At 39.2% G+C, this 25,273-nt stretch overlaps 1 protein-coding gene across 1 annotated transcript; it reads right to left on the bottom strand.

The window, feature by feature from the left end:
* Positions 1–11,184: 11,184 nt before the first annotated feature.
* On the bottom strand, positions 11,185–24,236 carry LOC105391681 (homeobox protein Hmx). Its single transcript, XM_011563205.3, has 3 exons — positions 23,937–24,236; positions 16,835–16,944; positions 11,185–12,198 (listed from the first exon to the last, which is right to left on the bottom strand). The coding sequence occupies exons 1-3, from the start codon at positions 24,212–24,214 to the stop codon at positions 11,558–11,560; spliced, it is 1,029 nt and encodes a 342-aa protein (XP_011561507.2). The 5' UTR covers positions 24,215–24,236; the 3' UTR covers positions 11,185–11,557.
* Between the last annotated feature and the right edge of the window lie 1,037 nt (positions 24,237–25,273).

Below are 25,273 nucleotides of genomic sequence, written 5' to 3'. Positions count from 1 at the left end.
GTACAACCCACGACAATGTCCACAGGTTACAAAGAATCAATATTTATAAAAGAGGATACGCTATAAGAATATACTTAGGATAGCATTAAACATAAATCAGTAAATACAAAACCAAATAAACACACACTTACAAACAGTGAATAAAATAAAAATAAATCACTATTTATAAGCATAATGTGGATTTTGTGTAAACATCAAAACAAGAACAAGAAGAAAGAGAACAAGAAATCATTCACAAACACTGTTGATTAGAAATAAGTACACGAGTGCAATGGTTTTTAAAGCAGGATGGTGAAAGGGCAAAAATATCCACGTCCACAAAAGTTCCATTATAGGTTTCAACCAGGCGATACAGGGGAGATCGTGAACCAGAAATGGTGCGATTGGTCCTCATGGCAAACAATCGTCGCACGCGCACAGCACGACGGTGAACGGTTCTTGGTACTAAGTAGCATAGACTGTTAGTTAACTGATTGCAATCAAATTTGTTGTGGCAGATTCCGTACAAAGTCATGGCTTCCAAAAGTTGGCGTCGGGACTGAAGAGAGAGAATTTTGTATTTTTCTAGTAACTGAGGATAACTGAGGGAGAATTTGAAAAATTTAAAGTGTACTGAACGAAGGAATGATATAAGCAATAAGGCCGCCTTTTGTACTGTTTTTCTTTTTAAGTATACTTTTTTGTATTTCTATGTGTTTTGGTGCAATTATTGTAGTATATACTCTAAATACAAGAAAACAAAACAGGTTTTTCGCATGATCGTATGTTATTATTTTGCAAATAATTATTACTTAAATATCGTATCACTGGTAAAAAATGGCTTTACTTTATGCCCGCCACTGTATTATTATGCGCGCTAGTATTTTAAACGGCGCGAAATGTTTTATAATTTATAGTGTATAGCCAAGAAGTATTACCTACTTAGGCCCTGTTTCACAATTTCTGGTTAGTGGCTACCTGTGAGATAAAAGACATGCTGTTATTCTCTGTTATTATAAAATTACAAAACGCACCTTCTTTCATCGAACGCGCATTCACTTATCTCCCACACATCGTTACTAACAAAGTCAATTTATTGTCTAATTACAAATAACTAATGCTGCCTTCTGCTTTTTAACTGAAATTCGTTGGCATTATGCTAATGCGCGTGTGCCGATTAATTTAAAACAATATTGCGGCCGCGCTTCTGAATATTTTAGGAAGATACTTTGCATATGTTGTGTCTTTTAACTTAATATTTTACGGATAGATGTAATGTATAGCTAGTTAATAATGTTCTTCTTCTTGGATGGTAGGTGACAAATGCTACATTATTTCTTAGTTCAATGTTTTCAGTTATGTCTTTTAAAGGTAAGCGTCCATCTATCGGTATCGTACGAAGAAAAACGGTGCGCGGTGTCCGGCAATGGCGATGAAGTGGACGAACTTGTGTGAATTTCTGTACAAAGAATAGTAATGCGATGCGTCCGTTGCGTACGATAACGTACCTTATAAAGCCTGCTGAACGACGTGAACGTAACAACCTATTAATTACACCGTTAATAGTCTACAAATGGCAATTTTATTGGACATTAGATAGTATATATAACTATTAAATAAGCATAGACTATGATACAGGCCACCAAATGATCCAAAACCACTCAGCTATATTAATACTGGGTGAAAACTGTTACTATTGTTTTAAGGGGAAGTGTGGTTAATGGTTAATTGCTATAAGTAATGATAATTTTTAAATAACTACCTAAAAAAAAATAAACAACCTAAATAAAAAATACCAGAGCAATCTGTGAATTTAGCTTGTATTCATTACTTATGAACGGCTGGACAGATTTTTATGAATCACTATGGTCATGACACATGAAAAAAAAACAAGACACTCTAAGACAAAATCTAATACAAAAATATATTAAAATTTTATATACTTAAGAGTAGAGTATAGCACTTGCTCGTCCATACAAAAAGAGAAAACGTTTTACTACCCCTAAATATTATCCAATCTCCATGATTTTTTAATATGTTATTGACACAAGGAATAACTAGGTTTATAGGTTTTCCTTTTTTCAAAATTTTTTATAGATTCAAACTTATAGGCACCTCAAATAATGTTTTTTTTGTGATTGCGACTTTGTTGAATTAAGCCGTTTGTGGATCAATAACAACGTATTTTTTTAAAAAAAGCGAAACCTATAAACCTAGAATATATTAAGCTGAAGCGATTGACACTAAAATCAAAGAGATTGGTTGATATTTAGTTAGTGTAAAACGTTTTCTCCCAAAACCAGAATTTCATCAAGAAAAGTACCTATTGTCAGTCCCGAGCTGCAGTGCTCTCTATCGCACGATTGAGGGTCGGGGGGGGGAAGCAAAGCACACGTACGATAGGGATGTCCATAGTGAAGTCGATAGTAGAGATGGGATCCCACCTGCGTTATCGATATCTATAGATATACACAGGATGTCCCATGTTAAATTGCACATCCGAATCATAGTGACACAACTCGTCATTCTAAACATCTTTTGTTTTAAGACTTTTGATTTTTTGCGAATTTTATTTTTGCTAATTCATAGAAACGAGATGATTATGAGATTTTTTACTATAGACAGTAGATTTTTTTTCACGAATTTACAAAAGTCGTAAAACAAAAGTTGTTTAGAATAACAAATTAAGTCACTATAATTTTTATGTGCACTTTAATTTAGGACACCCTGTATATAAAAAGATGTGAATAGGAAAAGTTTAAAGTACTAGTAGGTTTTCAAGCAAAAAAATGACTAGTGACTATATTATATTTAATCCTCACTCAACATGGATTAGGTTACTTAGGAAATTTTATTTACTTACATCTAAACTAACATAGTTACTTACATAAAAATATAATACTTACTTACTTACTATAAATTGACTTGAGGCCACAAAAGCGAATTATAAAATGTATTCTATGATATAATTACTTAGGTAAGTATACTAAGACATCATCAGCCAATAATCATCCACTGCTGGACATAGGCCTCTCCCAAGGAGTGCCACAACACTCGGTCCTCGGCCTTCCTCATCCAACCACTACCCGCTACCCGCCTAAGGTCGTCAGTCCAGCGAGCAGGAGGGCGTCCCACGCTGCGTTTGCCTGTTCGTGGTCTCCACTCGAGAACTCGTCTACCCCAACGGTTATCGGTTCTTCGGCAGATATGACCAGCCCACTGCCAATTCAGCTTGCATATTTTGACAGCTATGTCGGTAACCTTAGTCCTCTGACGGAAAACCTCATTTCTGATACGATCCATCAGAGAAACCCCAAGCATAGCTCTCTCCATAGCACGCTGAGCGACTTTAAATCGGTGGACCAGTCCTACCGTCAGTGTCCACGTCTCTGCACCATACGTCATCACTGGCAGGACGCACTGGTTGAAGACTTTTGTCTTCAGGCTCTGAGGAATGGCCGAGGAGAATATGTGACGAAGTTTCCCGAATGCAGCCCAACCCAGTTGGATGCGCCTTGCAGCCTCCTTGTCGAAGTTGCTTCTGCCTAGCCAAATAGTCTGCCCGAGGTAGACATATTCTTGCACAACTTCGATTGTTGCCTCACCAACGGCGACCGGCTCCGGTTTGATGTGAGCATTGTACAGTAAGGGGCAGATAAACCTGACCCCCCTCAGAAGCATTGTTAGTATGAGAGGGGGGTCAGGTTTCTTTGCACCTGACCGTACATGACTTTCGTCTTGTCCAAGTTCATACCGAGGCCTACACGTCGGGAAGCAGCATTTAGGCCACTTAGCATCCAGCTGAGTTCCTGCAGAGATTCTGCCATAATAACGATGTCGTCCGCGAAGCGGAGGTGTGACATGTACTCGCCATTTATACATATGCCATGTCCTTTCTAGTCCAACGTCTTAAAGACATCTTCCAATGCATTGGTGAACAGTTTCGGAGATATCACATCCCCCTGTCTCACTCCACGTTGCAGTTGGATAGGTCTTGTCTTGTGGTCCTGTACTTGGACAGTCATAGTAGCGGCGTTGTACAGACATCTCAACACCTCGATATAGCGCCAATCGATTTGGCATCTCTGCAAGGATTCCAAAACTGCCCAGGTCTCGATGGAGTCGAAGGCTTTTTCATAGTCCACAAAGGCTGATTATACTCTTCGGTCTTCTGTATAATCTGCCTTACTGTGTGGATGTGGTCTATTCTACTAAAGCCTTTTCGAAACTGAAACTCGTCTAACTTTTGGGCAAGACGGTTTGTGATAACCCTTGAGAACAGCTTGTATACATGGCTTAAAAGCGAGATCGGTCTATAGTTCTTCAGAAGGGTTTTGTCACCCTTCTTAAAGAACAATACCACGACGCTCTCAGACCATGCCTCCGGTGTAATGCCATTGTGAAGAACCGAATTGAAGAGCCTCTGGAGCTGTTCGAGGATTGCAATACCTCCAGCTTTCAGAAGCTCTGTAGTAATTCCGTCTTCACCCGGAGCCTTGTTGTTTTTAAGCTGCTCAAGGGCTATCCTAATCTCGCCTATGTCGACGTCAGGGATGTCGTCAGTGTAGTGGCGTATTAGTGGCGCTCTGGAATCGGTGAGCTGAGCCACAGACTTCTGCGCGTGTGAAACATAAAGTTGTCCGTAAAAACCTTCGATTTCGGCAAGAACCTCCGGCTTAGAGGCAACGATATTACCATCTGCAGACCTCAACTTCGTCAAGTGGCCTCTCCCAAGTTGCTGAACGAAGACTTTTGACCCCCGATTTCGCTCAATTGCTGCTTCTATGGCGCGTGTGTTGGAGCGACGGAGATCTCTTCGTATCAGCTTCTTTATACGCTTGTTGAGTACCCGTAGTTCTGACGAAGTGTCACCTGCCGACGGAAATTCGCGTCTCTGCCTCATAAGCTCGAGTGTCTCGCTTGAAAGTTTAGACTCCTTGCTTTTGCTTCTCATGCTAAAAGAAATAAATACTAAGACAACTCAAGATTTATAAACAGCCCCGAAACTTTGTTAGTAGGTACTTATAAACTTATATTTTTACAAAACTATCATAATGTTTTTTAGTTTCACTGTATAGATGTAAATAACCTTACATACAAAATTATAGTCCAAGTACCGGCAAAAGGTCTATTTTCCAATAATCAAAAATCAATTTTATGTACTTACCTACTAGCTCGTTACTAGGTAGGTAATTACCTACATAATAAAATACTTACTCACATGAAATTATCACTAATTACTTATACTTCTTTCTATTTATCTTCAATAATTTCAAGTTTCGCTCACAAGTCACAACTCACAAGCACAACACAGAAATAATAATATGAAGGTAAGACGAAGACACTCCGTGTTTGGTCGCAATTTCTCGCCAACCGGCGCGGCGGCGCGGCAGCGGCAGCGTCCATCGATGTGTGCGTGACGCTACTTGCATGTGTGTGTGCGGTGCCCGGCGCGGGCGAGTGCACGAGCGACAGCAATACTTTTCCTAAATACCTATTTCGCTAGGATCGCGAAGCTATACTCTCCTCTTAAGTCCCTAACTAAAAAATAAAGACAAATTTATAAAGAAGGACTCCTATAAAGATACAATACCTAGGTATTATGAGTAAGTATACACAATCAGAACTTGACTTTACTAACACCTACATTGTAACTATTGTAAGCATGCAGGATACTTACTTAGGCACTGTAATGTCAGTAACCAATATTATTTTGCTACCTTACTTTCCATTCTTCTTCTTATTTTTGTCGGTGACAAACACTAGGTACTTACAGCTATTACTAGATCCTAGGTTTTCCCATCATGGTGGAAGGACTTCCCCTTAAGTTGAAGCTTTTCTTTTTCATGAACATAGTCTGATCACGGAATACGCTCGTTAAAAACAACCTAATACTTATTTTATTTTGAACGGCTAGAAATGAGTTAATTTTCATTTCATTTTATATGTTGCATTCATCATCCCATCGAACTTAATATTTTTTTTATAAATAGTTTAGAAAAAAATAAACTTGGTAATTGATTTATTAATTTAATTGTTAGGGTGCAGCACCTATATGCATGCCTACCTATGTATCACGGTCCTTAACATTTAGTTTTTACGGGACTTATTGTTAGTGTGGTTAGGTTAGCTAATGTTATTATAGAAAAAAATATAATGTTTGATAATAACAGCGTAACGTAATGGATAAGGCCTCGTCCTCTCAATCGAGAGGCCGTGGGTTGAAATCCTGGCCTGTACCAATGAATTCTTTCAATTGTGTTTTCAATTAAGGAGTTTAAGTACAATAATACCACGTGCTCTTACGGTGATGGAAAACATCGTGAGGAAACCTGCACATCTAGATTCTAGATGTGTATCCTAAGTGCATTGTACTCATCCCAAAACGGCGATATGGTTCGCAACCTATCACGTGAGTACAAATGTGCTGCGAAAAGTGGGTGGCTCGCTTAAGGGCCACCTCTGACTACCCCTTCGGGGATTACAGTCGTGAGTGCATATGTATATTATGTTAATAATAGATTTCAATGTTTTCTTCCGACTCCACATAATTAACAACTATACTTACATAACAAAATCTGAAACATAAAATAACAATACCTACTTATAGCCTACTAGGTACGTAGATTTAATAATGCTACAAACACTAAATTCATATTAAATTAATTGCGCAAATGAATAAATTCCATTAAAAGTAAAGCATTACAACACTGTCATCCGATTCACGTATCATTAACGCATATAATTGTTATTAAATTCAAAGAGCAATTAAGCAGCCCATTAATTTACAATGGCGGCCAAAAAACTGGGCCCACCCGAAATTAACCCGACTATCGTGTTCGGACCAAATCGATTACCGCGCGCATTTATGCCGCATCTGCTGTTCCAAATTTGAATAATTACAAGTTTTAAAAACAAAAACAAACAGAGCGGCAATGGAACCCGCTATTATGCCAACGTGTCGATGATACAAAAACTGTCAGTTTGCGTAAATTACCTCTTAACATGTTATTAATGGACTCTGATATCGTTAGTTCACGGAATCGGCCATCCCTCATGTTCTTGTTGACTTCGCCGTGTAATTTAAAAGGTTTATCGTGTTCCTCTATCTACGGTTTTATTCATGTAAGATAATATGAACCGGATACTTAATAAGCTTATGCAATTAAAAGTTCTAAAATGACATTGTGATGTCATGATGTGACAGGAAAAAAAACTGCGATAAATGAGACAGTGAGTACTGCAGGGTTGGGACTGTGTAAAAATCGTTAAGGCCACTTAGAAAAGAGTGTGCACTCACGAAATTAAAAATAAAAGTTTTTATTAGTGAAGTGACAGTTAAAAGGGACAAAACGGCGTCCCGGTAACAGTCGGAGCGTGGCGGCACTCCGGGGCACGCGCGATCGCGCGATAAAAACGATCGAATTTTAATTAAATTAAGATTCCTGAGTTCCTCACTCGACATTTTCAAACGTTAGATGGCGCTGATACCGCTTCTCAATGCAATCTAAACTCTATTAACCTGATATAGAGCGCCAATCCAATAAATACAGTGTCTTAGGTTTACAGTAATTATTTCTGAATGTTGGCGTTTGTTGCGGTAGTTTTAAGGTTCGGTTTGCTTTGCCAAGGTACAGTTAAAGCCATGTCAGGAAGATAATTAGAGAATTGTCGTGATAAACCAATGTAATCTCTATTACGGACCGATAAAATCCAAATTGCTTTATGGTAATGGTCCTGCTTGCGTGATACGCCAGCATTATCGAGATAAGAGTGTGTTTTGTGTAGTTTTTTTATATGAAGTAATAATCGAATAAAATTGCGAATCGCTTAATTAAATAGATATCTTAATTAAGAGCCGACAGACATTGAAATGTATTGGCTTTTTGGGTGTAATATTGTAAATAATATCTAATATTCGTGACTAATGATAGTTTTGTGTTTTTTTTAACGAGGTCGTTCGCGATGGGTGTTAGATAATGTTTTGGGGGTAATAATTCATACATATTTATGGTTATCGCTTTCTGGCTATGGCGAAATTGTAGTGGAGTCTACATTAACAGCTCTGTTATGATATTTAGTTATTACTTGGCACAAAGTTTTACTTAATTACATAAATAGTTTTAGAATTTACTTAGTACTTACGTTTTATACAGCTTCATCACACGCCTTATGAGTTGCACAAATACTTGTTGTAATTTTAAGTTCAGCCAGTGACTCTCACTGTATTATTACAAATCGTACCGGGCAGTCAGCTACTGACGCTATTCTTGACGGCTTCTTTCACTGAAGAGACAAACCCTAGACCACTTCAAGTTAATTTTTCAGGTGCCATGAAATTGGCGCGGGGCCTGGGGTGGGGGTCACTCTATACTGACGAAAAACTAAGTTTCGGAGTGAGCCACGACTCTATCTCGTTGTACCAACCAACCATGCTGATTGCACGACAGCTCTCATTCTATCGTATTCCGTCAGTATAGATAGAGTAACCCAGCTTTTTACGTATTTTATTTAATTCTTTATTGTAAATACCTATTAAAAATAAAAGTTCAAAGGGTGGACTTAATGCTAAAACCATTTTCTGCCAGTATTTTAAGCAGCGTAATTCAATTCTCCATAATACTCCCTCGATTCACACGCTTATAACCTTATAAAACCACGTGGCAGCCCGTACCCTCTGACCGGAAGTAGCTAACCTCAGGGACCGGATGTGGTGTTTAGCGCGCGCCGACACTTGCCGCCCTCGCTATGCTGTTTATCGATAGCCATCTTGACAAAATGGCGACGTGTGTTTGAAAATTTATTTGAAAATATCGTGACTGCAAATTGTAACGTTATTTAGGCGATCATAGCTCAGGGAGTCAGGGGAAGGTGATGGTTCGCATTAAAAACAAATCATGTCGGAATGAGACCTATTGATGTAATCTACTGACCTGCAAACGTTTTCACTAGAACTTATGAATCCGTAGTTTTACATTTCCTTACGAGGGCGATACCGAAATGATCGGGAATAGAAAAAAGTACAAAGATATCATAATATTATTTACTTTTATTGTTTTTCAAAGTAGTCTCCGTGACATTCAATGCACTTTTTCATTCGATTAAACCAATCATTGAAACAGTAATTCCAGTCTGAAGTGGATACTGTCAAAACAGCTGATTTGTAAGCTTCGACCGCCTCTTCTGGGCCGCTAAACCGTTGACCACGTAGCATATCTTTAATTCTTGGGAATGTAAAATAATCATTGGGGCTCAGATCAGGGCTATACGGAGGATGGTCCATCAACTCCACGTTTTCCATATTTAAAAACGTTCTTGTTTTGCGAGCGGTATGAGAGCTTGCATTATCGTGGTGAAGGATTATACGACGATTCGGGTTAGTTTTACGAAGTTCTCTTACGACTTCCGGCAAACAAACTGTTGTGTGCCAATCAGCAGTAACCGTCCTTTGTTCTTGTAATGGAATCGTAGCCACATGGCCAGTTTTCGATACAAACGAAGCGACCATTTTTTTCGACACGCTGCGTGAGCGAATAACTTTTGTTGGCTTGACCTCACCTTCGAAGACCCAAACTGCCGATTGATGTTTTCTTTCGGGCTCATATGAATAAATCCACGATTCATCACCAGAGACGATATTGTAGACAGCATTTGAACTGCCTCCATTGAACCGTTGCAGAGCAGATCGACACCAATTAACACGAGCCGACTTTTGTTCCTCGGTCAAACGGTGGGGCACCCAGCGCGAAACTAACTTCTTGACACCCAGTTCTTCATGTAAAATGGTTTGAATGGCTGTCATACCAATGCTGAGAGAAGCCCGAATCTGCTCGTATGTCACATGTCTATCTTCTTTTATTAACTGGCGTACAGCATCGATGTTATCTTGTGTTACCGCTGTTTTTGGCCGACCAGTAGAAGGGACTGTGGTAAGAGAGGAACGTCCACGGCGAAACTCAGAATACCAACGATATATATTCGTTTTACTTGGTGCTTCAAGTTTATAAATAGAAACAAGCTCGGCGAGACATTGTTCTTGAGATAAACCTCGACGAAAGTTGTGAAAAATTATTGCACGGAAATGTTCCCGCGTAAGCTCCATTTTTTACACCGACTTGTCAAATTCAAATGGTCAATAATCTTTTATTTTTTACTTTTTTTAAAATTCGAAAATGGAATTATGTTTGAAAAAACACTACATTTGATACACCAAAAAGGTTTCACTCTAATTTATTCCTAAGTATTCTATTCCCGATCTTTTCGGTGTAGCCCTCGTAATTTTGTGCTTTTTGATGATTCACAAGTTCATAAAAAAAAAAAAAAAAAAACACGCACTCGCGCCTTGTACTAATGTACTCCCTTGCGGGGTAGGCAGAGGTGCATTGCTGCACCCACTTTTCGCCAGAGTGTATGTTAGTCCCAATGTAATAGGGGGCGGGCCTATTGCCATTTTACGGGCACATCCAAGACCTGAGAACAAATATCTGTGTTTAAACAAATATCTGCCCCAGCCGGGAATCGAACCCGGGACCATCGGCTCAGTAGTCAGGGTCACTAACCACTACGCCATTCGGTCGTATTTCTTTTTAACTAAGTCGACAACATCCGCAGTCACCCTACCTTAAGCTGCGTACAAACCGGCCCACGATGAACGGCCCACCGGCGAACGCCCAACGATGGATATTTATACATACAGGGTCAGATTGCAGCATGAAGGTCAACGTAACCCGTTTGTTGGCGTTCGTTTGGCCGGTCTGTACGCAGCTTTACCCAGCTAAAAAAAATCAACGGTGGTGGGTACTGAGGTACTCAATAGCTGTGGATAACTGTGAATAAATAATTAAAAGGCGTAAAATATTGCAATAATTTGTTTTATTTTCACCTTACTTCAGCGTTATCATAATAATTATAATTACAGTACAATAATGACAAAGATCTCTCACCTACTATCAATAAATAACATTAAGACATGAAAAGGATTATTCATTTACGCTTAGCATTTACAAGACTATGCCGAAGCGACATGGCGTAACGTGGCGACCTAGCAAATTAATTCTAATCCTATATCTTTTAAGACATCTTTTCTTCCTCTGTACTTATGTAATTTATGGGAAATTTTCTTTGTACTTACATAGATAGATTTTAAATTTGGGAAACATAGTAAAATAAGGATAAGGATATTAAGTGTTCCAGTAAAGGTGAGCTTTCAGTACTGCTTTCAATAATAATGAAGATTGAATATTTCGTTGCCTCATGTCATAAAACTTCAAATTCATACTTACGTTCTAACAAAGCATAATCAGTTCTTGTACACCTAACATTTATTTACACTTAAACCTAATCGAATAAATATTTATTTACGTTGAATTACAAATACTCCTACGCTCCTTATTTACAATCATTTACAACAATTTCGAATGATAGTTTTGTACGTTACGATTACCACATCTTAGTTACAGCATAATTTACACTTAAACCCTTAAACACTACACAAATTTGGCATTCATAATTTGACTAGTCCGCACATCCACTAACACCGTCCGTCAGAGAACATGCTATCAGCGCCATCTAGTGGCAGCTAGACGAGTCCGGAGAGCGGCGCTCTGGAGGTGACTGGCGAGGGTGGCAGCGGTTGGAGCTGCTGCGGGGCTTGGGGCTGGAAGTACACTCCAGGCTCATTGGAGAACTGCGGGTGTAATGGCATGGGTGTGTGCGGCATGCCCGTCGGCCGCGACTCGTGGTACAGAATAGGGACGCGCACCAATCTTTGAGCAGCATGCGCCATATTTGCCGCCTCTAGTTCAGCCGCTAGCTGCCTCTTCCACTTATTCCGTCGGTTCTGGAACCAGATCTTCACTTGCGTCTCCGTCAGGTGCAGACTAGCAGCTAAGCCAGCGCGTTCGGAGCTGCTCAAATACCGTTTCATGTCGAAGGTAGTCTCGAGCTGGAAGACTTGGGATCGGCTGAAGACCGTCCGAGTTTTCTTCTTTCGTTTGCCCAGCGACTGGTTAGGGTCTCGCTTCTCGTCTTTGTCGAAATCATCGCTCTCGTCTACATCAGGGTCGGAGTCGTTCTGGTCTGCTGGCTGGTAGAGCGCGGGGTGGAGGCGAGGGGAGCGCGGGGACGAGCGCGAGGGCGACGGCGGGGTGGCGGCGCGGGGCGGGGACCGCGCGCGGGGGGACCCCGTCGCTGACCCTTCCTCGTTGGTTGTTGAGTCCTCTGTAACAAGAGATGGGAGTTGAGATCTTGGTTTTAGGATCTAAAGGCTTTTGAAAGGCTAGGCTGGTTTTCTAAATCTCGATTCACACTGTCTACGAGAGGTTTTGTCTCTGGTTTGGACAAAACTATTCACTTTTAAAACTACTGGCGAGCTGTGCCGAATAGGGTCTACACTACAGTACTCGCTACGTCTCGTGTAGATTTTCGAGAGTCTGGAGCGCGCTTAACATAGGTAGGTAGACTGCAAGCCCATTAATTATAACTAAATTGGTATCACTATCCGATGAGACTAAATTCAACTTAAATTAACTGAAAGCCAAAGTGAAACGTCACGACCTTTCCTCATTTAAGTAAACACACAATGTGACACATAAAGAGAATCGAATTAAAACCTCTCCTATGGCTTCCATTTCATTGGAAATCAACACATTTGTATTGACCATTGTATTGTGAAATCCAATTATAGTATTGTCTGTAATCTGTATTACATGGCGTATGCACGGTCGAGTGGTCTTAGTGCCTGCGATTGAGCAATTTGACACATTTCTAGTAAGTAGCTGACGATTTGTTTTGTAAAGCGGGCGCGATTTCTTTGGCCTAGTGTACACTTGAGAGTTTTGTAATGAACGCTATAGTGAAATATGCACACTTATGATCTTTCATAATAAAATCTGTGTAAGTAGCAGTAGCTAACATAAAATATTATTTTTTTGCTTTAATCTTCTTCATTCGCAACGTAACCTTAAAATAGTCATAATTAAATATGTACAGGCAGATTTTGATACAATGGTGGCGGGGAGGCGAATATTCACTATTTTCTCTAAGATTTATTTACAATTTTAAACACTTTTATTTATCAATATGGTATACCAAACAGCAGTTAATCAAAACATGGTACACAGTTTTAAGTTTCTAAGATATAATCTAGATCAACTACCGAGGTGAGATTTTTAGTTAGAATAGAATTGAATTCATTTATTCACATTAAGCAAGTTATTCTAAGGCTTGTACGTAGTGACAGAAGGTCCGCTCTCTATGGCTTCCTGGACGCATCAGATTGCAGCTAGTAATCGATTCAACCTTAGATGAACAATACACGACCAGATGGTGTGTCACGTACAAAAACTAAGCAAAAAAACTGCCCGCATTTTGTTTACTGTCAAACCGTTTTAAGTTCAATCTATTCACAACTCTTTAAAGTTGCAAATCTTCTAACAAAATTAATTCCAAATAAGAGCTCAGTGGTGAAAATTACGTGTTATTTGTTGACACGTGTCTTTTGCACTGACGCTCCATCTAGTTCGCTTATTGTTAATCTAAGGATCAACTAACAATCGATCCTGCGATGTCTCGAGTTACAGCCGACACTGATTGTTTTACATCGCTCTGTGGGTATTCACACCTTTTTAAGTAGGAATTAATAATTGTTGGGGGATTTGACGGTCATACGGTGACCATCACTGCTTTAATTTTTATTTCGTTTCGGCTTTGCACTTGTTTCATTAAAAACTGTGAGTCCAATCTTATAAAGTGTCTCTTTAAGATGACTGTTTTTTTAACAATATTAGACATTAACAATTTGACAGTAAACAATTCGGAATCAGCCCCACTAATAAATTATAATTTCGTGGTAAGTAACATAATCTCATGATTGTAGCAAATGCAGCATTTTGTATTTTCTTGTTATTCCCTAAATTTTCAGAAGCAATACCTAATACGTTTGGCCCTATGAAACTACAAACAGTGAACTCAATCACAAAATAGGTCAGAACCAAAGAGGATACACGCTCAACGAAATTTGAAATTCGAAGTAATTCCATTCTGCGAACCGGCCAGTGTGTCTGTGCCCGCGGTTCCATTCCAAACAGCCACATCTCGTTGGCGCCAAAACAAAGACTTTCGCGCCATTTCGCGCTGAACATAGCGCGAACAAAGCACTGTCATGTATGCTAACACCGCAGGGAAACTATAAAAATACTGCTATCTCACTCCTGCACATAGTGACTGTATGGCTGTCTCACTCCCGCGTTGCAGTTATTGATGCCTTGTTTTTCGGATTGCATTGTTTGTCTTTTTGACTTTTGCCGTCTATCTATGCGGGGTTTTTCATTTCAACCCCATTTTGCGTTGGAAATTGTCTGACTTTTTCCCCGTAAACATGGTACCCTCGTTCTGAAAGGTTCTTCGACTGAATAATCATTGTTTGCGAGATGGCTGCTGATGCAAAAGTACGGTCGCAGTTAACTGACTGGTTTGATGCCGCTTCGGGCTCTAAATAAGTGGGTTTCGCCCCTTGGGTTTGTACTTCAAAGGATAATTATTCGGTCGGTAGGTACATTGCAAATTTCAAATAATAATTGGTAATTATTAAAGTTGCTGGCCCACTTGCTGGCCCACTTGCTGGCCCACGACAGAGAAGCATGGAAGCGCCTGGTGTCAGCCCCAGACTCCTCGGAGGAGTAACGGGATTGAAAAAGAACAATTATTAAAGTAAAAACTAAAATAAAATTAACAACTTGGTTTATATTTCCTAACTTTTGTCTACAAAAAAAAAACATGCACTCACGCCTTGTACTAATGTACTCCCTTGCGGGGTAGGCAGAGGTGCATTGCTGTACCCACTTTTCGCCAGAGTGTTATGTTAGTCCCAATGTAATAGGGGGCGGGCCTATTGCCATTTTACGGGCACATCCAAGACCCGAGAACCAATATCTGTGTTTAAACAAATATCTGCCCCAGCCGGGAATCGAACCCGGGACCATCGGCTCAGTAGTCAGGTTCACTAACCACTACGCCATTCGGTCGCCTTATGTCTACATTTAATTTATTTCAATGGACAACATTTCATTTTCTTTACCCTATATTTTTATTAGCTATTCGGAAAATTTATAGAAAATTAGAGGACCCGTATTTTTTTATTTTGTATATACATTAATTTTTGCATGTTATTTTTAACTTTAAAGTTAATTATTTTAAAACCGGAAGTATCGTCACATATTAGGTTCAATTTTTAATTTTGTCTATTGCCTTAGTCTCGAAAAAAAACATAAATGACACTGACAAGTGACATTTAAACTTTGTTTACATGCCAACCAATAAATGGGTCATTTTCAAATGACATTGATGATACAAAGTACTTATCATGTAAAAAAATAACCAGAAGCATTTTTCAGAAGCATTTTTTCAGCTGTGTAGGCGGTGGCATGCTCTGGGACATATTATATAGAGGTCATCTCTTAATACGTACTAACCATTATATATAATAAATAAACAAATAGTCAGAAAGTGTCAGAACAGAATTTATGAAAATGACCCAAATAAACAAAAACTTCACGATAAAACGTCAACGTCAATCAAAAATGAAAGTGACAGTTACTTTGTTTTTAAATCTATAGGCTTTGATCATCAAAATGCATCGCACCTGATGCATGACGTCATCAGCACTTTTTTACTATTTCATGATTTTCTCGAAAATGATACATCCAAAAAATACAAAAACATTTTTTTTGTGGCCTTTAGAGCTAAATCTCGAAATGGTTTTCGATTTATAGCAGCTTTAGTTTTTTGAAATGTTGTCCATTAAGTAGCTATTTTTGTGAGTAGTAAAAAGTATTAAATTACTTTTATTTATTACTAGCTGTTCCCGCGAGCTTCGCTTCGCCTTAAAAAGTTTTCCCGTGGGAATTCCGGGATAAAAAGTAGCCTATGTTCTTTCCCAGGGTCTATACCATATGTATACCAAATTTCATTCAAATCCGTTCAGTAGTTTTGGCGTGAAAGAGTAACAGACAGACAGACAGACAGACAGACAGACAGACAGACAGACACAGTTACTTTCGCATTTATAATATTAGTTAGGATAAATAAGCTACCACTGGGCCCTTAGTTACATTTTTTTTAAATCTAAACATAATATTGCAGAAATAAATAAACTGTCAGTTTAGAACGTGTCTGCACGTACTCTTGCAAAACTTACTTTGAGCGCGCATTTATAAACTACTTAACTCATAAGCTTTGTGTAAACAGAGCAACCGTAACATAGGATTTGAAACTACGCGGGCTTCGAAAATCGATATAACAACCAGATTTTAAGACCCCCGTTCCGATTGCAATTCCTCCAACAAAGGGGCCAAGTTATAATGGAATATCAGCCATTTGCAAATTTAAAACGTTGTTTAGTCAAATGAAAGTGGACCTTGTAGCTTAATAGGTTAGAATAGAAGGTGTATTGAATTGTTTGGTTTGTGGAAATCGGTGTCAGATTTTAATCGCGGTGACATGGGTGGAGTTACTTCCTTGCTAACTAAATGCTTTTTCTGCAGCTACTTAATAAAAAGGATATTTTTAATTATGTTATGTACAAAAGGTGTCGTGTAACGGATAAACTCTCATGAAACCGTGGGTTCGAATCCTGCCATGTACCAATGAATTCTTTGAAATAAGAAATTAAAGTACGTACAATAATTATACCATGTACTCTTACAGTGAAGGAAAACATCGTGAGGAAACCTGCACATCTATAATTATCAACATAGATGTGTGTGTGAGATTTGGCAACCCTACAATAAAAATCACTAGTGTTTACATTTACAGGCTAAGTCCACCACCATTTCCGCCCTAGGGCTGAAAGACCTACCTCTCTGCGGACTGCGTTCATGCGGGCGCGGCCCCCAGTACCACGGCGCGCCGGGGACCAGCCCCCCGTAGCGGCCCGCCAGCGCCCCCCACTGGGAGATCAGGCCCAGTCTGCAACAAGAGGAGGAATGGGTTAGTTGGTTGGTGAAGATCTTCTTACAAATTAAGCATCAAATTCATAGATAGGGTTGTAAATATATAACAAGACTGCAAAATCAGGCTAGTCTCCAACAAGAGTAACATAAGGAATGATTAAGTTGATTGGTACAAAATCTATTTATCCCCTTCTCCCACTAAGCGACTCTGAAGCGACTGCGACTGCGACGCAACCCTTGGCCGACGCGTATAAGACCAGTTTTTAAAGGCTATCATGGGTTGCGTCGCAGTCGCGTCACTTAGAAGTCACGCAGTGGGAGAATGGGTTTAAAAACTAGCACCCGAATTCATAGAACGAACTGTAATTTTACAAACGCCATCGATTGGTAATACTCGAATGTTGGTTTTTCTGTGTAACACAAATAGTCAAACATGGAGTATCAAGATGATGCTTGAAAGCCTCTTGTAAACCGACAGTTCGGTTTATGAATTCGGTGGTAAAAGTTTAAGGATAAAGCCACCTTTTAAGGCTGTACGAGAGCTAACTAGCGCCGCCAATTGAAAAAATAATTTCTGGTACCTTTTTTCTAAAACTGCTAGGTACGGTGGCCTGCGCCTAAAAGTATACAGGCGGAGTTTTTAAAATAGCGATCCCTGATGATGAAGGGACCAGCACATCTGTTATAAATCCGGGGACGTGTTGTGTGTGATATGTGTAGAAATGGTGTTTATGTGGATGTGCAGCATGTGGTGTTTATGTGTGTGTTGAGCAGCATCTGAGCTTGAGATCGCTATTTTAAAAACTCCGCCTGTATACTTTTAGGCGCAGGCCACCGTACCTACATCTGTGCTTCATCCGAATTCCATTCATTGTACAAAATGTGTAAGCAGGACATTTTTATTTCAAAATATAAAGATATAGATGAGATGAGGAAGAGGCACACAAATAATAACAGCCAGTATTAAATAAACAATGCAACTCGATCCCAGCATACTTCCACGATATGAAAATCTATTTCAGATCAACAAAACAGACAATTTCTATAACATATTGTAGGATGCGGATAGCTCATCTCTCGGTTATAATTGTAATGAACCGGTTCAGCTTACCGAGACATCACAACACTAGTCCCTAGAGACACTGTTGTCGGCTAGTGATGGGGTAGAGTAGTTAAGTTTTTTTTTGTTTGACGGTTGAATTTTTAACTTTGTGTAACGAAACGAGTAACAGTTGGTAGATTATTATTTTTTAACTTCTTTTTTTAGTTTTTGTCTTCGTGTAACAAATAAGTTGGTAGATCTATTCTTGTTTAACTTTGGGTTAAGACTAAATAAATGAGTGAAAAAGAAAAGTAAGACGATGATACGTCAGTGTCAGAAATTTGTACTTAATAATAAATGTAGCCTGTTTCTGTTAAAAAGTTAGCGCTGGCGTACTCTATAAGGTAAAAGGTTAATTTCCACGGCAAACCTAAACATTCTGTAATTATAACAGAAGATAATATTAACTGATAGTAGCTATTATCAAGTTTTATCTTATTTAATAATAAAACTTAAACTTGTATTGTTAAATATAAAACTTACAAAAGCTATCTCGTAGGCTTATTGCTACGTTTTTGCTACGCGTGCTACGGGCGTTCTATTGGGAGCTACGTACATGCTACGCGGGCTACGAAACGCCTACACCGCCCGTAGTGTTATGTCTCGTAGCGCATTATGACGTTACCTCAATCAATAATAGGAACAGAAATTATATAAAATTTTCCAGTGAATATTATTAATTTTATAAATAAGCCATTCTTCCGAATATTTTTTTATTACAATTTTTTTAAGAAATAATAACATAATGTGTTACGTTTTGGCTATTACGGCTACATGTTTTATACTTAGCTCTCTCATGTTTTAAAACAAAATCATCGATATTGTAATCATCACATCACCATAAAAATACCCGTTCTAAAAGTATCTTCTATCTTTTGAACATCGTTTTATTTTTATCGATATTTCGCAATGACAATAAAAATGGCAGCTATTCCCGATGAAAAGAAAAATCTCACAGTCGCTGTTGACTAGTGAAATGAGAAAAAAATATTGACTTTTAACAATAGTTACATTTGTATGACACAACCTTTTGAATTTTGAATCGAATGTGCATCGATTTTTTTTAAATGAAATATAATATACATAGTATGACAAAGTTTTAAAAAAAAATATATAAAACCACTTTAGTAACTAAACTGCCCTGTAGATTATGTATGGCTATAAAGACCCTTTAGATTACATTTTAACATCCAAGACATTAAAAGTCAATTTCAACGTACCCAAAAAACTTTAATAAAACCGAGACCTTCTGAATCCATGTCTCAAAGCTTTCTGAAAAAAAAAACAAATCTGCATTCATTTCCCGCTCCCGCGCGTAGGACTTCAGAACGAAAATTCCATTACACGATAAACCTCCACTTCCTTTTAAAAAGAAGAAGCCACGCCACGATTGGTCGGTTCGTCGCGCCGTGATTGGCTGGCTCGACTAACCCCGCCCCGCTCAGGGGGTATAAAAATCGATGAGGGAACCGCTAGCTTTCTTTTTGTCGCCGGGCGTCGACACTGACACTCGGAGAAAACTCTTACTAATAATGGTGTTTGTATTTCCTTTTATGCTTTAAAACGTTTAGTTGTAGCGAAGCGGGGCCTTTTGTACTGGAGTTAGCTGATAGGGACGGCTAAATGTGCCAGGGACTCGTTTAAAAGCTTTTCTTGAATGTTCTTTAGGTATTGTGGTCGCCTGTCGCACTAGACTGCCGGCTCGCCGTCTTGGGGCGTTCTTTTTACAAATGTGGTGAAAGAAAACTGTAATATTTTTAGACGTTAGTTTTGGACAACAGTTAACAATGCTTGAAAGTTAGTAAGAATGTCGTGCCGTATAAATACGTGCGCATTTTTCTTCTTCAGCGATACAAATCGAGTCAGAAGTCGAAAATCTCTGCCCAAAAAGAGCCCTCGATCGCAAATCAGCCGTAAACCGTTAAGTACCTGCCTGAGTACATGCTCACCCCAACTTAAGACTATATACATCGAGGGGTAAATCTTAAGGTCCCTTAAGTTATTTACGAGAGTGGTCGAGTATACACACTCTCGGGGGAACAGCTTAAGGGGCCCAATTTTACCATTATTATTATTTCGCCTTTGTTTATTTTTCGGTTATGGCGTATTATTCAATTTCTTTTGGGGTGTTGAGTTAAGAGCATTATTTAGGTGTGATGAGAAGATTATGTGAGTATGGCTTCTTTGGTTGCGCTTTGATGTGTCGTAAAGGAGGTTATTTATGGGAAATTAGTTTTCAGGGTTAGCTTTTGTTTTTGGTATGTTAATAATGTTACGACCACACAACTGAGTGGTTCTATTGTTTATTTCAACATAATGTATTATGATTTTAATTTTTGTTGCAGAATTAATTTCCATGAAACTTATCGCCGTTTCACCATTTCTAAATTCAAAATATAATGATGTCGTACTAGACCAACGCACATTAGTATAAATTCTGAAACCTAATTTTTGGCATATCCGGCCAGAATGTCCCCTACACCACTATTCCGGCTGTCAGTCCTATATCTTCTAAACTTGTGAGATGTAGTTAACTTATTTACGACCACGGCAAGTTCCTGTCTAAAAACACATCTACCCCAAACCGCATCTTATAGCCATCTCATTCATACAGCTATAACGTGTACGTGTGTGAAGGAGACGGGAAAATAGATGATTTGGAGAGATTTCTGAGCTTTTCTGCAGACGTCTTTAGATTTAAGATGTTTAGAAGATTGTAACTTGGGGAAGTTAAACGTGTAGGGGCATCTTAGACGTGAATTTGGAATGCTATTTCTGAATAAGGTAAATACAGTTTGGAATGCAACCATGTTTACACATTTTGTTAATTACAGTCAGTTCAAAACATTCCATCATTCACATTCTAGAGCGCACAAAAATTAAACTCAAGTGCCGCAAATCTCTCATAATTAAGATATTAAATTTCTTAATTAATCCTCTGAATTCGTCTTAGGGGAAACAAGGATAAAAGTGTAGAAAAATAAGTTTAAAAAAGACTGAGAGGACACAAGACAAGGACAAGACAGATCGTTTACAGAGAGGACAAGATGTCCTCCGTCACTCTACGATAATTAAGTGAGACAAGGTTCCAGTCACTGCCCCACGCCGAATATTCTTAAAGACTTTCCTTATTTTTGTGCGGCCATATTTGTTTTTTTGGCAACTGGCGACACTCGCTAGCAATAAGCGAATGGAGTTTCCCCGCTTGCTCTATTGGGTTAGTGGAAAAGAAAGATGTCAGATGTGCTTTTGTGTCATTCATTGAAACTCATTGATCACTGAGATATGTTCATATGAGATACGTACAGCACTTGCTGAGCTAATGCCTTTTTGATGCTATAAACAACAGTAACCTTTTAAGCAATTTAACTTTAAATGCTGTAGATAAATTGCTTAATCTTCATCCATTACTTTGTGTCTTTTCTCAAACTATTACCCCACTATGCAATATTTATCCCCATTTTCACTGCATTGTCAATAATTATTTTGTTTTGATTTTCTTTGTTATAAAAAAGTCATATCCTTTACTTTACTAACTTAATTTGCTTGTCAAACTATACAAACAAATGATTACAACCGGGTGAATCCGGATGTAACCGGACGGAACCGGGTGTAAGTGGACGGAATCCGGTTTAACGTGGGTTTTTCACGAGCAACGTCGCTGCTACAGATAAAAACCCCGTTTGGGCTGGACTAGTTCCGACTAGGACGTTGAGTGTGGACCGAGAGGCAAATTATTGCATACAACTAAACTCAAGAGCAATGAAAAAGTTCCAGTGACAAATGCACCAAAGTACTCCTAAACGGAAAAGAGGTAACCTAGCTTATTGACGCCGTTTACAATATTGAAGTACCTACTTACATGTAACAGCGCATATTATGAAAATAATATTGATGAAAAATATCTTGCTACTAATTTGGCTGTACAAACACACATACAAATAAGTTCACATCTACAATATCACAACAAACACCTCTAGCAATCACAATAACCAACATTTTCCCCCATTTTCCCCAAACAGTGAGTCCAATGCTTCATCCCCACTGAACCTAACCCTTAGAAGCCACACGAAGGCAAAACTACTGGGGTCTTGTTTAAGATACTTTGCGCTGATTAAATGGGGTTGGACATGGGTAGTAATGAAGCGTAGGGATTTTTGTGACTTGTCCGTGATGGGTTAAGTATGTTGACAAGATGGCAAGTCAGTGGGACTTCTTTTACGTGTTATAAATACACATACTCACAGAGGGGTCACTGTATCTTGAGAAAAACGAATTTTCAAGCGCTGTGCTAGCTAAGTCTCTATGTCGTTGTGTTGAACGTGTTGATTGCGTTTCATTTTGTTCGTTTGTGTTTTATGGATCTAGATTCTAGAGAAACCCTCCTGGTGTTTATTTGAGATAGGGTTTAGCGACTGATTAGAGGGGTTTCAGATGGAAACTTTGTAGATTTACGCTGTGTTTTTCATGTTTGTTTCAAGGAAGAATAATGTATAAATTATATCTGATAAAGGACTGAAAAAGACATTAGAACTTCTTCTTTTTGGTCAAATATATAGTGCCAAAATGTTCCTTCGAAGTAAAAAAAAAACCATAGCTTATTGTTGTGCTTATTTACTCAGGACAGTGGATACGGCACTTATAATGAGATTATTAGAAATTATTACAGTTATCTAAACTTGTAAAGCCGTGTTAAATGGTTTCAATAAATGATGATTATTATTATCATTAGTTGCGAAAATCCTTGTGTAAATATTAAATGGCTAATCCACCAATAGCAAAGGCCAATTCGGCCAGTCATGGAGCCAGCTCCGCTTCACCACAATCGCTGACCGTTCACTTAAAGTTAGAACAGGGTTAAAACCGAACTGTTCAATGCTTGATCGAGCTAAGATCGTGCGTGTTTAGATGGGACAATGGACTTGCTTGTAGCGGTAGATATTTTTCCAGTAGCTGGAGTAGGATTCTAACAGAAATTGTGTACGAGTAGGTATGTGATACATGCGATCTCGTTCTTACTTGACCGACGGCGATAGATTTAAGAACTTAGATATTTTTTTGTTCTCTTTGACTCAAAATGTGTGTTATATTTTTTGCTATTTCAGTTTCTGTTCATATACCTACTTCTTATTATCTATTATAATCATAATATCAGTGAATATTATAAGAGCAATATGAACATACTTATATTCAGTTTGTGACATTGATACTCAGTATGTTGAATCAGAGGATAGGTAAATTTGAATGGGTGTTCTTAACAACATTTTTATAATTTCTCATAGGCACTAGCCCATCCACTATCCCTTTCACTCGCCCAAGTCCTGTCCAGCGTGTAAACGCAGCACGGCCTGAGCGATCTGCCCAGATTAAGTTCACGTAATGGCCGTCGGTTTCCAACTAATAGACGCCCGTATTACCCCGGCGGCCGCAAGCACGGAATGCCTAGTTTCAGATACGGATTATGCAATAGACAGATTACCTAGAAGGTCTGTTGATTGGTGATTGGCTAGATCAAGTATAAATGGTTTAGATCAAGGGATATAAGTAGGTACTTCTCTAACGAGATGCTTGAGAGTGACAAGAAACGTAAGCTGTGAGTTTATGACTCTGTTCACAGTAGACAAACCTCATATTCGGTATTCTGAATTGCAGAGTTTTGTCAGTTTGCTAGTTTTGCGCTCACTCTACGCAACTTGCAGCGTGCCTCTCCTAATACGCTATAATAAATTTGTAGGTAGGTACTATTTTATATCTAAGTTTTTGTTATTTAATTTTATGTAGGTATTGCTTTTCTAATTCCCTACTTAATCCTTTCTTCGCGAAACTTAAGTATTACACACAAGAAACATAAGTATTATATAATAATTACTTAGCAACAATATTATAATTACAACTGAAAAACTCACCTAGAAAGCATAGCAGCATCAGTAGCATTGCCAAAATGGTGCGCCGCGAGCGCCGCCTCCAACACATTGGATTCCCTCCGCGGCTCCGCCCGATTCAGGATCGAAGATATGGAGAAACTCGTGTAGGGGGCGCTGCCGGCCGCCTTGTCTTTGTCTTTCTCATAGTAGGGGCTCTTCCGGTCGTCTTTGAGCGAGCAGGTGATGTCGGGAGTAGAGGCCCCGGAGACCACGTTCACTTCGATATCGCGTTCGTCCTGGGACGAGGTGGGGGAGTCCATGGTGGCTCAGGCACGCATGGCTAGCTGGAAGGGAAAAGGGGGGTTAGTGGTAATAGTAATCATTATTTCACCATAGTCGGTTAGAGCACAACCAGGGAGAAGTGGGTGACTTTTGAGTCTTTTGACACATCTGTCATGAATTTTATATGGAGATGACGTTTAATTGTTGATGCAGTTTGACCGCCGTCGCATGCGGACGCAGATTTAGTTAATTGTTTATGAATTATTTTATCTGATTCATGTATCAGCATTTCTTCTAACTGTGTCAAGAGTGAGTTACAAACATGGACTAGTGAACTTTGTACCATCATGTCGAACGCGGAAGCTAGCCCGTTCAACCGCAGCTCCAGGACAGCCCGGAGCCCCCCTCCCGCCTCCCCCTGCACGGGGGACCATCAGAATAAGGAAGAAAAACCCGCACCGCCTGTGATAGAAGTTATTTCGACCCCTGAAATTCAAAAATGGATGGCCCATATAGAAAGTTGTCTAAATGAGGTCTGCATTATCTCCACTGAAGGAAAACTTAATTCGGACCAGAAGTTACGAATAGCCACCCTCTGCCGTAAGATTGGTGCTGGGACCTCACAAATGGCTGTGCAATATCAATCAGTGAAGCAGCACGCGATCTCAGCCCAGGAGAAAATAGAGCATCTTTATGAACAAGGAGGTGTACGGAAATGTCTCGAAGCCCTCAACACTTCAATCCAAGATGTGTGCAAGAAGCAGCCGAATCCAGCAAGCAGCCAGCCTTCCTTTGCGGATGTTATCAAAAAGGGTAACAGCCAGGTCATTAGACCTTCCAACTCCAGCTCTATAGCCATTTTCCCAGAAAATAAAGAAAAAAGTAGCGAGGAAACTAAAAACTTAGTCCAAAAAATTATCAGTCCTGAAGAATTAAAACTGCACGTGAGTAGCGTCAGGAAAACAAAGAACGGTGGCGTCATTATTAGCACTGAAAGAAAGCAAGACATCCAGAAACTGAAGCAATGCGAGAAGTTCAACTCTGCTGGCCTAACTATCTCAGAGGTCAGCAAACGGAAACCAAGAATTATTATTATT

Source organism: Plutella xylostella, chromosome 26, assembly GCF_932276165.1.
Source record: "Plutella xylostella chromosome 26, ilPluXylo3.1, whole genome shotgun sequence".
Classification (NCBI taxonomy): domain Eukaryota; kingdom Metazoa; phylum Arthropoda; class Insecta; order Lepidoptera; family Plutellidae; genus Plutella; species Plutella xylostella.
This window is presented reverse-complemented; position numbering and strand designations above follow the sequence as displayed.